This window comes from Gopherus flavomarginatus, chromosome 4 (genome assembly GCF_025201925.1).
Source record: "Gopherus flavomarginatus isolate rGopFla2 chromosome 4, rGopFla2.mat.asm, whole genome shotgun sequence".
Taxonomy (NCBI): Eukaryota; Metazoa; Chordata; order Testudines; family Testudinidae; genus Gopherus; species Gopherus flavomarginatus.
Genome location: NC_066620.1, coordinates 180837292 through 180853281, shown reverse-complemented (window position 1 = coordinate 180853281; position 15990 = coordinate 180837292). Strand labels below are relative to the sequence as shown.

General features: G+C 38.2%; 1 protein-coding gene across 1 annotated transcript in view; it reads right to left on the bottom strand.

Moving 5' to 3' along the window:
* The window catches only part of TPO (thyroid peroxidase), a 69740-nt gene that overhangs the window by 12271 nt on the left and 41479 nt on the right, over positions 1 to 15990 (bottom strand). The window contains exons 9-14 of the mRNA XM_050950734.1: positions 12545 to 12803; positions 11909 to 12079; positions 9587 to 9824; positions 5740 to 5948; positions 5085 to 5255; positions 2860 to 2991 (exon numbers count right to left, since the gene is read on the bottom strand). Coding sequence (XP_050806691.1) covers positions 2860 to 2991; positions 5085 to 5255; positions 5740 to 5948; positions 9587 to 9824; positions 11909 to 12079; positions 12545 to 12803 — 1180 coding nt within the window. The remainder of the gene's footprint in view (positions 1 to 2859; positions 2992 to 5084; positions 5256 to 5739; positions 5949 to 9586; positions 9825 to 11908; positions 12080 to 12544; positions 12804 to 15990) is intronic.

Here is a 15990-nt window from a genome sequence, read left to right as displayed (position 1 = left end):
GAAAATAAACTTACTTCAAGTGACTATGGCTGGCTGGCTATACCCCCCACCCTTGTCTGTACCTATGTTGTTTATTTTTTCTCCCTGGGGCTAGGACTTTGCATATATTTGTATCAAATCTTCCCCTTGTTGCTGCAGACTCTACTGATTGAATCTGTCTGGGTTAATCAGAAATTTAGTTTTACCTCTCTGGATCTGGAGTAGTCCACAAATTTGCCCATGCCTGAATTTAAAGAAACATGCAGCAAAGACAGACAAGAAGCACCTGCACAGCCTACAGAATGTCGTTTTTTTTCCCCCAATTCTGTAGGTTAAAAAATCTTGCAACCTCAGATGAGTTCTTGCATGTGATACAATCAACAGTATGTGTCACTCCTTGCAGGCTGACATATGCCGCAACACTATGAAAGAAGCAATTCTATAGATCACCTGGAAGTCTCTGAGAACCATTAATAGTCCCAAACCACAGTTTGACAATCATCAATAAGTTGTTTGCTGTTTGCAAGGAAACAATATATGGCATGACTCTTCTGAGGTATTATCAGCTGACATTCTCATTGTGCAATTCAAAGCAATGTCCAGCTGGCTTCAGGGTTTCATAACTGAGGTTTGCAGTGAAATGGGAGACTAAAACTGTACATTCAATGAGATTCACAGGCCATCAGTAATGTTACAAAATACACCATTGCTTTAAAAAAAGAAAACTTTTTGAACCAGATAGAGTGCTACATAGAGAGAGTTCTGAAGAACACATCACATTATGTTTACCTTCAAAAGAGTGTGAATGTCCCCCTCCCTTTTTTTTGGTGGTTCATAACAATGAATCAGGATAACCAACTACCAAGTTTCATTTTGTAAATGTGAATTAGCCCTGTCACCTGCCTATCCCTGCAACCTGGAGCTGTGCTGGCACTTTGGGGAACTCGTCCTTCTCCTTTCACCCTCAGAAGCAGTGATCTTTGAGCTCTAAAGGTGGGCAAGCCATGAAACTAGACAAATAGACATTTCTAAAAAGAAAAATCAAGGGGCTGCCCAGTGTTCCCTCTAATTTTTTCCATCCATGTGCAGAACGAATTTTGTTATGTGCACCATATCGAGGGAATGTGAAGATGTGCGCCACCAGTAGAAATCAAAACCCTAGATATAATATATACTTTTAAAAAGTTACCATAGGGATAATTACTCTAGCCAGGAGAGAGTAGGTATTTCAGAACTCACTACTCAAAGAATTAAATTTAAGCATAAGAGAGAAATAAAAATTATGAAGTGCATAGACCAGTCAAAAAACTAAAATAACACACTTTGAAAGAAGTATCAAAAAGTAACAATAACAATAAAGTATGTGTTGGGAGGTGAGTGTGAAAGACAGTGTGTGTGTGTGAGAGAGAGACACGCACCATGTGTGTGTGACAGACACAAAGATGTGCCTTGCCCATTTAAATATGCTGTCCCCACTTTAAGTATGCTGCCCTTTTAAGTACTCCACAGCTCTTGACCATCACAGGATTCTGCCAGAAGGGTGGAGCAGTTGTGGAAGTACAAGTCATCTGGTGAGGGGCCAGCCAGTGCAGCTCCAAAAGTGAGTATCACTGGCTCACATGCAGCAGGGTATGCTAATTCCATGCATTCAGGGAGCACACTCTGCCAGCAGGGATTATATGGCTCTCTAGCTTCAAATTAAATCTACCTTCCCCAGCAGAAACTCTAGGGGAAGATGGCAATGCAATGATGGAGATGCAGGTCTCCTCACTGGAACAGGGGTAGCAATTCACACCCTTATGCACCAGCAAGGCTAAACTGAGCTCATCTCATTTGCCAATAGGAAATAGTTTAATGGCCTCAACTCAATACATAGGCGGGTAAATCACATAAACTACTCCTGTCATTTGTCTGAGCACAGAGGTCTAGGATTGAATAGGCTATAAAGACTGTATGACTCATAGACTCATAGATTCTAGGGTCAGAAGGGACCAATGTGATCATCTAGTTCGACTCCCTGCACAAAGCAGGCCACAGAACCCTACCCATCCACTTCTATAACAAACCCCTAACTATTGTATGACCTGTTTATGTGAGAAATCAGACTAATCATAATGGTCATTTCTGGCTTTAAAATCTGTGAATCTATTGAACCTCTCTATCAGTGCATGAGGTATTCTTCCTGTGAAAAGCTTGAAGATTTCTTTGCTTATCTCTCTCCTCAGCTCAGGTTAGAAGAGGGAGTTAGCATCCTGAATTTTGCTCAAACAATGAGGGGAAATCATCTAACACATTGAGTGTGATCTAAACACTGACCAAGAGAAATCTAGAACATAGAGGCATTTATTCAAGCTTCCATTTGCTGAACAACTTACTAAGTGCAAGCATTTTGCTACAGCCCATAGATAATTATGATTACTACTGCATCTCTTCTCTTAAAGGGAAGTTTGTGTATTCTAAAGCTTCATGTTGCTCTTAAAAACTTTCCACTTTAACTTTGATGACTTGTCAGTGTTACCTCAGTAATATCAGTATTCCCTATGCAGTATCTGATTCAGGTAGGTAGTGAGTCAAATACTATCTTGGGGCACAACAACAGAATAGTGAGAATGCTGAGGTTTAGGCTGTAGATTTGAAGGGTGATTGCTGTGTATATATGTTCAATACTCTGACTTTGCCTGACAAAATCTGACTGTATCTTTATAGGTCTGATTGTTTAAATTCTGTGTGTGTGTGTATGTATGAAATTATATATATATTATATTATTTAATCTGTTAAGAACATATTTTGTATAACAAATCATTTTTGACCCCAGGTTTACAATTTGCACACCCAGACCACTGGAACAGTTTTAATGGATGGAGGGATCATTACATTACCCAAGCACGTTCTTCCATCTTCTGCCAGTTCGTAAGGATCTGCGCAGGCACACTGGTAGCCGCCTATGGTGTTAATGCATTTAGCAGATGTATGGCACGATGGATTAATTTGGTTTTCACATTCATTGATATCTATAAAGTGGAAACACATTGATAACAGAGAGTCAGAAACTAAGAGCCTTGTTCACTACATTCTTGTACACACCAACTGTCTGTAACAGGTATTCCAAAAAGAAGGATATTTGTGCACTAAAAATAAAATATATATCAATAATGTTAATATTACTCCTTTCTTATATGTGGGCAAAATTGCTGAGCAATTATGTGTAACTTTTTACTGCTGGAAATGACCGAAAAAAAAAAGAGAGAGAGACAGAGAAGAGAGTGACTAGTGCAGCCATCAAATAATCTGTGGTGGTCTACTAAAAGTTAAGCTATAGTCATTTCCAAGTTATAAACTGCAAGTTATTGAATTTCTGAAAGCACTGTGCATAACACTAGATAATCTTGCACGCACACACACATTTCCCACAGAACTTCTTGGTGCTTTCAATTTTCTTGTGAACCTTCCCCTAGGATACAGTGCTGCCAGTCATACACTCTTGTCATTAGACCCGTCTTTTCCTCCAAAAACATGTGTAATTTTGAAACCATCTTCAGAAATGCCTTCCTGATTTAATTACTTGATGTATTCTTAATTTACGGTACTATGTTTAAAGACTGGAAAAACACTGCCCAGACAGGCATGTAACAAAGTAAGAGCTTCATACTGTAAAACTCAAGCAGCATCTGAGTTAAGTGGGTTTTGATGGTTTTCTGTTAATACATGCAGTGTTTATTATACTGCTTGTTTTCCTATAGCAGATATATAGCCTTTTGTTGACATTAATTAACATATTAACAAAAACTAGGATAAGAAATGAGTCATTCATGTAATTTATTTATTCAGTTTGCTGCCAGAACATTAATCTATTGAAAAAAATTATTATAATTCATTTAACAGCTTTATTTCTTTATACGGTATTTATGTGGGTGGAACTCAAAGGATAAGTAGGATTTGAATAAAAGAGAAAGCTGCAAATTTAATTTGATTTTTATATATATGGTATACAATTAAAGTAAAAAGCTTTTTATTCCACTTCCATAGACATGCTGATAAACAGACATTGAAGATCAGCGGTAGCACTTGCATTCAAATTAATTTGCCATCATCCATGAAGTATTCCTAAATATGCCCTTTTTCAGGGTTCATTTCCTTGAGTGTTCTCATGAAGTCTGAACCATTTGAATCTATATAAATTCACAAAGATGAGCACACAGAGGGTGTGGAATCCTGCATAAAGTAAACTCATATATAGTGAAATTCCATTAATGCAATATTTGCAATGCTCCCTCTTTTCTCTTTCTTTCTCTCCCTGTTTCCTCCCCTGCCCCAAAGAAAAAAGGGGCAGAAGAGGAAAAGGGGAGAAATGGTAAGAATAAGATAGATAAACAAAAGCCAGCCCCTGAAAATTTTAATAAACATTCATTAAAATTGCTGAATGAACAAGAAGAAATGTCTTTGCCATTTTTCAATCAACTGCATGTTTCAAGCTGCAATAGTTATAGCACTTCAGTAAACCTATTGGGGGCTTATTATTATTAAAACAAAAATATTTTGCTTTTTTGTTTTAAGATCAACATTTCTTTTTTTTGTAGCTCTTGCCTCACTTACTGGCTGGATGCATGGGCTGCTGGTGCTGTACTAGTCATGTAGGGGAGAGAGTCCACTGAAACAGCATCAGAAAACTGCCTGGAACAGTTCCTAGCTGTTGTTATGATTCTGGCTGTAGGAAGAGGAAATGTACACCTCTCACTTCTTTTCCCTTATGAGATTCCCACTGGGAGCTACAGAGCTTCATGCTAGTTTGATAGTTCATGTTTTACTAGTTGGTTTCCCTTGGTATCACTTGCATAAACCCAATTGCTGGATCAGGACTAGAAGAGTCTGAGACTCTGCGGCTGGGAAGGGAAGTGTGAAGTAGCCTTGGAGTCCCATCAATACCTCCTCAGAAGGTTAGCTATCTTTTCATCATATACAACAGCTTCTCTGGCTGCCAGAACATGGAAAGGGAAAGGAGTTTTGAAATAGTTTATTTTTTAACAGGAAATAATAAGAAATTTTTATTGTTGGTGAATCGTATTAGTCTTGGTCATTAAAAAGTCAGATGTGTGAATACAGGTACCTATACAAACTGGTGGCTGAAAATTCCATCCTCTGCTTGTACAGGTTAATTGTTCTTCTCCTTGGAGTTGGTACCCATGTTGACATGAGTAAATCACCATGGATTTTCCAAATTCTGAGCAATTTACAAAGTTTCCATTTGCTACTCCCTTTGGGAATCCACATGTTTCCTCTAGAAATATAAAAAGGACACATTATGAGTTAAAGATACATTTCAGCTTTACTAGTTTTATCTCTCACACATCACTCTCCATGTCTACTCTATGTTGACTTCAGTGGGACTACGCATCTGCCTCAAGTTAAGCAGGAGCTTTTAAGGGCCTAAGTGCAGTATTTAGGATATTCGTATGTGGTAATTCTTGTTAGATGTTGACTTTTTAATAGTGAGTACTGAACAATTATTACCTATCTGTGGTACTTATGTGGCCCTTATTACTGCAGTGCCTCATTTCAAAACATCCAGTGTAGTACGGAAGTACTATTATTTTAGAAATGGGGAACTGAGGTATAGTGAGATCAAGTGATTTACCTAACGTCACAGGACATCTGTGTTAAAGCAGGCACTTGAACTCATGTCTCCCAAGTTCTGGGCAACTCTCTAGCGACTGGACCATTCTTCCAACTTATTTAACAAAGATACTTAATTCTCAGATTACCTTGCTGATTGCTTTCCTGCCACACTTCTAAATTTATTCCTGGTATATTGTCACATGACTCAAAGTCTTGAGGAAACTTCCCAAATTGAAAGGCTTCAGGTGGCACTTCTGAGAGGCCTGTGTTATCGCAGATTATGCGGGACAAAGAATGTTTTCTTAGTTCATGCCTTTGTGTTTCTGTGAAAACATGACTGTTTTCCCACCAAAATCTGCAAAGATTGGTAGGTGCTTGTTAAAAATATTACATTCCAGGTGTTAATTATTTCTGTTTGCAGAGTGCACTATTATTATGAGACAAAAAATAAGCATTTAATCAAAACACAGTTAAGGAATATGCACTATACTAACGGCAATACAACAACAACTACATTGATTGAAGATCTATGTGTTCAATGTAAAATTTGTTATGGGTTCAATCCTGCAAAGTGCTCAGTTCTCCTGCAACATGCTAAACATCCCCAGCTCCTATGGAAGTCAGTGGGAGTTGAGCATACTTAGTATCTTACAGGAGTGCTCAGCACTTGGCAGGACCAAGGTCTAACCCTTTTTCCCTGATGGGGCACCTTAAGAACCATCCCTTAAAATTAGCAAAATCAAGAGAATGAAATCATCTTGTAAAAGGGGTGGGGAGGGGAATGTAAAAGAGCTGGTTCTGACATTAGGAGAGGAAGTTATCCATTAGAATAATGTACTGGAGGGTGGGGTGGGTGCGAGTGTGTTCAGAAGGTTGAGTGGGGAAGAACAATTTGACACTGCTCTTGAAATCTTCCCTTCTTCACAATCAATCTCCTCCCACCAGGAAATCAGATACCCTCCGAGCCATAAAGAATGGAGATATTTTCAGCAGAAGGATGATCACTATTCATATATGCAGACCTGGTAATCAGTTATTGCTTTTCATTAATTAAACATAATAAATATAAAAGTAAAATCTTAGAAGATAAATTTGAAGGTAAATTGCTTGTACCTCATAGTCAGACTATGCATTTGTAACTTACATGTCTCCACAATACAGAATTTGTTAAACATATGTTACAGGACATGTCACCAACTATATATAAATTAGTTTGAGAGGGAAATGTTCATCTTAGGGGTAACAATCAATTCAGACACGACAAGCCACAGTATAGTCTACAACCAGACAGCCAAAAGATCAGCTGCAGAATTTTTGTCTCTTTCTGAATCCCAACACAGAGTGAAGCATCTGAATAAGAAAAGGCAAGGGATAAAGGAGTAACTCCAGATGGAGAAGAAACAATTTTTTCCTAACGACTCTATTGGAGTTAAAGTGTGGACTTGATTTGGCCAATTCAAAAGGGAATAATTTCAATGTTAGTCATGTAGCTGAGAGATTCTGATCCTACCAGGATAGAGTTCAACCAGTCAGAAATCTTGCTCAATTCTGATTTATCATCTTAAATCAATATCTGGGAACTGATATCTTGAACTCCTTGTTAACTGGTATCTCAATTAATATATGAATCATCAGGTTACCTAAGCATTGTATTACTAAACCAAAGTCACTAAATGAAAAAATATTGAATTTTCCTTTCACTCCCCTAGAGGGGTGACAACCAAAACAAAACATTACATGTTTCATCAGTATTTATCAATCAACTTGTTATCATAGCCTGCCTACACAATCTTTTTCTTCCTCCTTCTTGATGCTTCCCTATTCAGGGTCAACAAATTTTATAGTCTTCTTCCAAAACTCATGATAGTACACCTTGCTGTTGCACAGTTTCACTAAGGTCCACTGATATTTGATCCATGGAGGAATCTTTGGCCTTTCTATTGGTTGTCCATGATCACCTCGAGGGCCACCCTACCAGTGTTGCTTTCAGGTCTCCACTGGATGTGTCTACACCAACATAGCCTAACTTCCCTATATTTGTCTTCACCTGGGGCATTAGGTCCCTCACAACCTCCTTTCATTTTCTATCACAGAGTGTCCTATCATTTGACCATCTCAACATCTTTATTTCCATGGTGGAGAGCATAATTTCCTTTCCTGTGTCTGGTCAAATCTCGGTTTCATACATTAGGATGGGTCAAATTACAGTTTTATGGTATGTCTACACTATAAAAAATAGGCAGTTAAACAAACTGGCCTGGTCCGCCAGGGGCTTTCCCTGAACAAGCAGCTGACCGGCTTTGAGAACCACTGATCTAGACCATCTCTGACATGTGTTTGTCTAACCAGTTCTTAAAAACCTCTAATGATGGAGATAAATGACAGAGATTCCAAAATCTCCCTTGGTAATTTGTTCTAGTGCGTAACTACCCTTACAGTTAGGAAGCTTTTCCTAATGTCTAGCCTAAATCTCTCTTGCTGCAATTTAAGCCTGTTACTTCTTGTCCTCCCCTCAGTGGTTATGGAGAACAATTTATCACCCTTCTCTTTATAATAATATTTTACTTACTTGAAGATGGTTATGTCCCCTCTCACTTTTCTCTTCTTCAGACTACGCTCAGGAGGACCTTTGTCAGCAACCACTGAACCTAGGCACTTAAATTATTTCATTCTTCTAAGCTCTCTGCCTGTAATCTCCTTTATGGTGAGCCCACCTGCTCAGTTATCATTGCCTCGGTCTTACCAACATTCACTCTAAGTCCCACCTGGTCAAAACTATGCCCTGTCTCTATAGTCCAAGGGTTTGTCAAACTTAATGGAAGGAAGTGAGTGTTTTTATTATTAGCAGCCAAACCACCACTGCGTTTGATTGCTATTTTAAGAGGCTAAATTGTTAAAGAAGCCAACTTAAGGGGGGAAAGGTCAGAAAGATGGCAGAATTAAGCATATATGTTGTTATTTAAACTCAGATATGTTTCATATACTCAAAATAAGGGACAATAAAAAACATCATATCTAACATTCTCATACAGTTATTTAATGCTACTAAAATTGTAAACGATCCAGAAGACTTGAAATGGTATTTAAAACAAGTCTGTGTGAACTGTTTGTCATGATCATAAAAATGGCACAGCATTTAACAACGTTTCATTCTTTGCGTTACATTCTTTGAGTTCATTAAGATTTTTAAAAGTCCACATTTAAAGCCGATAAGCTAGATTTTTATGTACTTCACAGAGATGTCACATCACTCTGGCAATATAAAGGGGCTTTAATGTAGGTATGAAAAGAGAATTAATCTAAATGAAACTCTGGTCCTAAAGATCTAATAAGTAATATAAAAGGGGTCTCCTCAGATGAATCAGGACTAGTTCCTTAAGGCAGGAGTGAATCCAGCTGTATTTGATCATATGGACTCTTTTTCACATTCCTCATGTCCACAAGTTGCATCTGTTTATTAAAAAAATCCAGTAGATTTTAAAATCCATAAAATATGGACTGTTTTTGTTACTATGACTGAATCTTGTGTTCATTCAGAATCTGAGCCTGCAGTTCTTATACAGGTAAAACTCTGTTTTCCAAGCATGAAGTTTCACACTTGCACAAGATTTGTACCACTTAAGTCTCCTACAGGGGCTGTGCAGGAGGAATCAGCCTGCTGAACAGCAGCATGAGATTGCTGTTCATTCACAATGTGCCATAGGAGTGGTCTCCTTGCTGGTAGGAATCATGCCCACATACAAACAAAAGGAATAATGGAGAGAAGGTTCAGGAAAAAAAAAAGAGAAATTGGTAAACAAGGGATTAAGGAACAATAAAAAGTGGCAGTGGGGTGGGGATTTATAAGTTAAAAATGCATGTACATTTTCCTCTTTCCTCTCTCCTTTGTCATAATGTTTTTATAAGAGCCAGGGACCTGTCTTCTCATATTTGTGAAGTGCCCAACACCCTTTGAGGTGCTATCTACAAATAAAACAATATAAATACACTTACCGGTCACCTTCCCTCAGAGCTTTCATTTGCTTTCCAATTATACATGCAAACAGTGGGCCAGTTCTAGCACCTGGGAGGAAGTTTTCTGCTAGGCCACCAAGCCAAACATCAATATTGTTTGGATTGCTGTACAATTCCATGATTTTTTCAGCTACCTTCCTATTAGCTATTACTGTGTTCAGGTCAATTTGAGTTTCCAGTCTTGGTAAACCGCAGAATTCTCGCCAGTCATTGTAACCTAAGGATATTAAGTTTAGAGAGCGATTAGCCTTGAAATCTGACAGTGTAACATAGCACCCAAAACTAACTCATTTATAGGAGCCAGATTCTGATACCCTTACTCACACCAACTAGCATCTCCCTCTGAAAACAGACCTAGTAGAATTGGTTGAAATCAATGGGCATATTCACAGAGTGAGGTACTACTCAGTGTGAGTAAGGCTAGCAAGATCTGGCCTTTTAGCTATATTGAAGCTACATTATGTTAATGAAGGTAAACTAGGTATAAAATAACATTTCCATTTCTAAAAATTCTGAAGACTTGATCATAGAGCAAAAGGAAAATTCAAACGTTTGTGGCTAGTGCAACTTAGAATGAAAAGTTTTAATTCATTCATTTGTACCTTGAATCTAATTTTTAATTAAAGAAAGGGAGAAAGAAACATAGACTTCAAAATAACTGCTCAGTAAAAGTCTTACTATATTGCCTGCAGCTGCAAAGTTGCCTCTTACAATTAATGAAATGAGTGAATGAAGAACAAATTTCAGACACACACACAGGGTCACGTCAGTGCAAGCAGCAGAGGTTATAGCGTGACATGCTGATACCAGAACAAGGGAAAATGAAAGAGGATGAGAATTGCTTCATAATATCAAAATGACATTTTCTCTTCCTCTGTCTGGAAGAACTAAACTATTAAAACCATTTTGGTGAATCAATGGCATCTAATGATACTTCTCAGGAAGGGCATTAGTAGCATATTAACTGTGATGTCAGGAAACCAGAATCAAAACGAGGCCCATTGAGGTCCTTAGATGGCATCTGTAGCCTCCACACTACAGTGGTAATGATGAATCACCAGACCTGACCAGCAGCCTTTGCTAACTGTCTACAGCTCCAGCAGCCACACCCCAAACTCCCAATTGGCAGGATAGACAGCATTCCCATGGTATACCTGGACTATATAAAGATCCCAACAGGAACAGGAAACTGTCTGAGCATCAGGCCATCGTCTGCTGGTTGTTGCCTAAACTGCCTTGCCACCTCGTCCCTTGGTTTGGATCCCCCAGCTACCGACCCCCCTGAAAGAATGCCGACCACTGCTTGGGAGTAGTTCTAATACTGATTTCCCTCCTGGCTACTAGACCACCCAGACACTACTTGATCATGACTGTGGACTGCCCCATGTCTGCTTCAGTCACTGAGCATTAGACACTTCAATGCCTTCATTTTCTGTGCACTGCACTTCTCCATTTCTGAGCTATGCCTGTCTGCAGAGACAGAAGAGACACATACACACACTATGCATTTCCTTTTGGGTATCTGCACTGTCCTTAGTGATGTAATGCCCAGCTCACTTATATATGCTCTAGCTTTGATCTTGGATGGTAAAAATAGCAATGCAGCTGTGGCAGCATGGGCAGCAGCTTATGCTAGCAACCCAAGTACATACATAGGATATCGGATGGGACAGTACTCAAGTGGCTAGCTCAGGTTGCTGCCCATGCTGCCGTGGCCACACTGCTATTTTTAGTGCACTAGCAGAATCAAAACTAGTGCTTGTATGTCAACCAGAAGTCGAAATTACATTCTGCACCTGCAGTGTAGCCCAACCCATAGAGATGACTTTTCTTTCTCCATATTGTTCTCCTTAAGCTAAAATAAAAATAATTTAAACTGAAGGTTTATGGTTGTCCTTTATTTTTTAGAAAAACCTAATAGGTAGAGCTCATTGAAAAGCATAGGGGAAAATTATAACAATTGTTGTGACTTTTTAAAATAAAATTTAAAATTTTGAGATTTGAAAAATGTTGACCAATTCTAATAAAAGTCATAGTTACTAAAAAGCCACTCCAGATTATGGTTTGTCCCTTTCAAACTAAGGAAGTTGTTTTCATGTCTTTTGCTACTGAATATTTTGTCTTCATTATAGATACTTATTACTCTTGTTGTGTATTCCTAAAAGAGACTGTGGTAACATATCTGTTTAACTAGACATAGCTTTCACTTAATAACCATGTTGGTAAATTTCCAGTATGATTCAAATACAAGTAGTGATGACTCAATCATTAGCATTGAAAATCTAGAAAAAATTAGTAGACCTGGAAGTCCATGATCACGTCCACGCTGTAAATCTAATGATGCTAAGTCCAATGACCCGTTATTCGACAATACAACGAGTCTTTCTGTTAATTCTTCATTCATCATTTGATCCTGCATCAGTAGTTTTGCTGACTTTGCTAGAATACCTCTTAGTAATGGGTCCAAACCTCCTTTAAAACATAAAACCAATGCAGTGTCAAAGTACAAGTGAAAACAAAATCATTATAAGTTTTCTTAATATTTCTGCATGCACTTTTCCCTTTCCATTTTTTAAAGTATTCACCCTAAATGTCTTTAAATTCAAACAAAACAATGATGTGCTCCATTTTGAAAAGAAAATAATAATGCAGTTAAGAGGCACTGTCTGTTTCTTAAGACAGCGGAAACATTGCTAACAGACTGATTAGACGAATGAGATGTTTCTAGTGAACGGTGTTTGTGTGTTTCAAAAGACTAGTTAACAAAAATATATTGTTCTAGTTGACATTAATTCTTTGGGCACTGTTCACCAACCTGAACCAATGATGCAATTAAATGAATATTCTTGATTTTATAAGATTCTGAAATGCAATTAGGAAGAGGTTTGAAAAAATGATGAAAAAATGTGAAAAGATGTAGTCCACATAAAAACATACCTTCTTTAATGAGTCTCCAGGGACTAAAAAAAACTTCATGCATTTGAAGGCTTGGGAGGTCTGGGTCATCTTGATACTGAGCATTAAGTCTCCTTATTATTGGGTGTATTGTTGCATGACCAAATCGAAAAGCAGCTGTAGAAAATACATTTGAAGCTGTGGGATTTATTCTGTGATCATAGCCTTTATACAGACCAAGATACTGATTAAAAGCCTCTGGGCCAATGATTTTTGGAACATAGTCTCTTAGAGTAATAATCTAAAAGAAAGAAAAAAAATCTCAGTTAATATTTACATAGTATAATAATGCTTCCCACTAGTATAGTGCATTTCCATTCAGTGATCTCTAAGCATTTATAGCATTAATTAATTAACACTTTCAACAACCTTGTGAGGTACGTAAGTACTTTGTCTTCATTTTGCAGATGGGGAAAAAGAACTTAAATCACTTGCCCAAGGTCATACAGAGAGTCAGTGGTAGGGCTAGGAATAGGACCCAGCAATCCAGGCTCCCAAATCTATTGGTGCAACCACTAGATCAAAGCCTGGCATGGACAGATTACCAATGATGTCTATAATAGCTCCCTTGGACTTCAGTGAGCTTGAGAACTCCCATATCCCCAGCATTGATTTAAATCCTAAAAATTGGATTGGGACAGCATAAACTACTGAGCCTTTAAACTAAACCAGCATAAACCATGAACAGATTTTGTTTTCAGTCACATGTTTAAATGGTTACCCCCAGAATCCTTTGATAGACATTTGATATAAAATTGTAGCCAATTTAAAGACCCCCACAAATCAGTTTGTATAACAGAAATGTTGATAAACATCTCCTATCAAGTGCTTTTATAATGTAATAGAATTGCTGAAGCATATAAAAAAGCTTATTAGTAATACTGACCTCTCCCTCCGAAAAAAATGGTATATTGCACTGAATAAAATGAAACTGCATTACAGATTAAAGATTACATTTGAATTTATTAAAGCATAATGGGATGAATACGAAGTATAGTGAACTCAAAATAGATTGGTTTCAGAGTAGCAGCTGTGTTAGTCTGTATCCCCAAGAAGAACAGGAGTACTTGTGGCACCTTAGAGACTAACAAAGAAAATAACAGAACGCCACTAGCCATCACCTACAGCCCCCAACTAAAACCTCTTCAGCTCATCATCAAAGATCTACAACCTATCCTTAAAGATGATCCCTCATTCTCACAGATCTTGGGAGACAGGCCAGTCCTCGCTTATAGACAGCCTCCCAACCTGAAGCAAATACTCACCAGCAACCGCACACCATACAACATAAACACTAACCCAGGAACCTATCCTTGCAACAAAGCCCGATGCCAGTTCTGTCCACATATCTATTCAAGTGACACCATGATAGGACCTAATCACATCAGCCATGCCATCAGGGACGCGTTCACCTGCACATCTATCAAAGTGATATATGCCATCATGTGCCAGCAATGCCCCTCTGCAATGTACATTGGCCAAACCGGACAGTCTCTATGTAAAAGAATAAATGGACACAAATCTGACATCAGGGATCATAACATCCAAAAACCAGTGGAAGAACACTTCAGCCTCTCTAACCACTCAGTAAGAGACTTGAAGGTGGTAATTTTGCAACAAAAAAACTTCAAAAAGAGACTCCAAAGAGAGACTGCTGAACTCGAATTAATATGCAAATTAGATACAATTAACTCAGGCTTAAACAGAGACTGGGAATGGTTGGGTCATTACACTAATTGAATCTATTTCCCTATGTTAAGTTCTCCTCACACCTTCTATGGGTCATCTTAATTATCACTTCAAAAGTTTTTTTTCTCCTGCTGATGATAGCTCATCTCAATTGATTAGACTCTTCCTGTTGATATGCATACTTCCACCTTTTCATGTTCTCTGTATGTATAAATATCTCCTGTCTGTGTGTTCCATTCTATGCATCCGAAGAAGTGAGCTGTAGCTCACGAAAGGTCATGCTGAAATAAATTTGTTAGTCTCTAAGGTGCCACAAGTACTCCTGTTCTTTTTTCAAAATAGATTTTAAGTTTGATAGAATATGCAGTAAATTGACCAGACAAATACATTAGAAGCTTGATATAATGCATATTGAAAATCAAACAGGGATAACATCGTCTCATCAGATATTAGGTTTCATTATCTTTGGTATGTCACACAGAAAAGCAAGCTCCAATGAACTCTACAAGCTATGACACTGCATATTTGCCAACAGTCACTCGACACAGAGCAGTATGGGCAGCTGTTGCTCATTCTTTTTCAGCTTCCACTTATGCACGTTTCTAAATTAGTTATATTCATATAAGAAAGATGCTCTCTCAAGACTGCACAGGTGCTTGATTAGATTAGATTTTCCTTGCATACTGTCTGTCAAATAATTTTTTTTTAATTGCAGGAAATTAGTAGTGTGGTTGTCATTTAAAATTTTTACATTTGCCAACACTTATCACACACACAGGTACTGTTAGCTCCAGTTGTAACTGTAGGTTTCAAGTCAGCTTTGTGGCCTAGTAGTAGCATATTGTGCTATCATATATAGGGCTGGAGTACGGACTTCTCAAGTTTGGACCCTCCCTTCTGAGATAAGCAGAGGTTGGAGATACTGAGGAGATAATACATCTCTAAGACCAGAGCAAAGCAGGGAGAAAGGAAAGTGAGCACTTTGTTTCATTATCAGGCAACCCAAACTGGCCAAAGTAACACAGAACAATGATGTAAATGTGATAAGTCAATTCCAGGCACGAGCACATTGGGAATCTCTGCCATACAGACATAACAATTCATGAACTGCCTTTGCTCTCCCATTCCAACGGTAGGTCCAATCGGGAGGCAACCAAAAGCCAGATCTCCACCTCCACCAGTGGGACTGAAGGAGGAGGACATTTCACATTCAGGTTCTCCATGCACTGCTGAAGACAGGGGCTCCAATTTTGCATAAGGTCATTCCAATGTTAAGGCTAACAATGCAAAGGAATCCTGTGCTGGCAGATTCAGGGGTTTGGTAGGGTTTGGGTTTGAGGGGTAGTGGTGCTGTGCCAGGCAAAAGTGTTTTACAGAAAATCAAAGGGAAACTGAGGAGGATTCTGGAGAAAAAAATTCTGGAAGCTGATATAAAACTACAAGAACTGCATATCAGAAGCTCTGATATATAAACCTTGGAGCAGGCTCACAATCTAATTAACTTGGACTTGTCTTGAGAAAAGTGTTGAGAAACAATAAAATTTATTGAAAGACACACTCTTGCTGAAGTTTAAAAAAGAAGTCTAAGCACTCTGCAGAGATTCAAAATGATTTTTCTGTGCATTTGATATGCAAAGCAGTGTATGAGACACAGAAGGAAAGTGTGCCAGCTAATCAGAGTGAGTGATTTTAAAGACGTGTTTCTTTTCATATTTGTCATGCAATAATCATCATAGTGT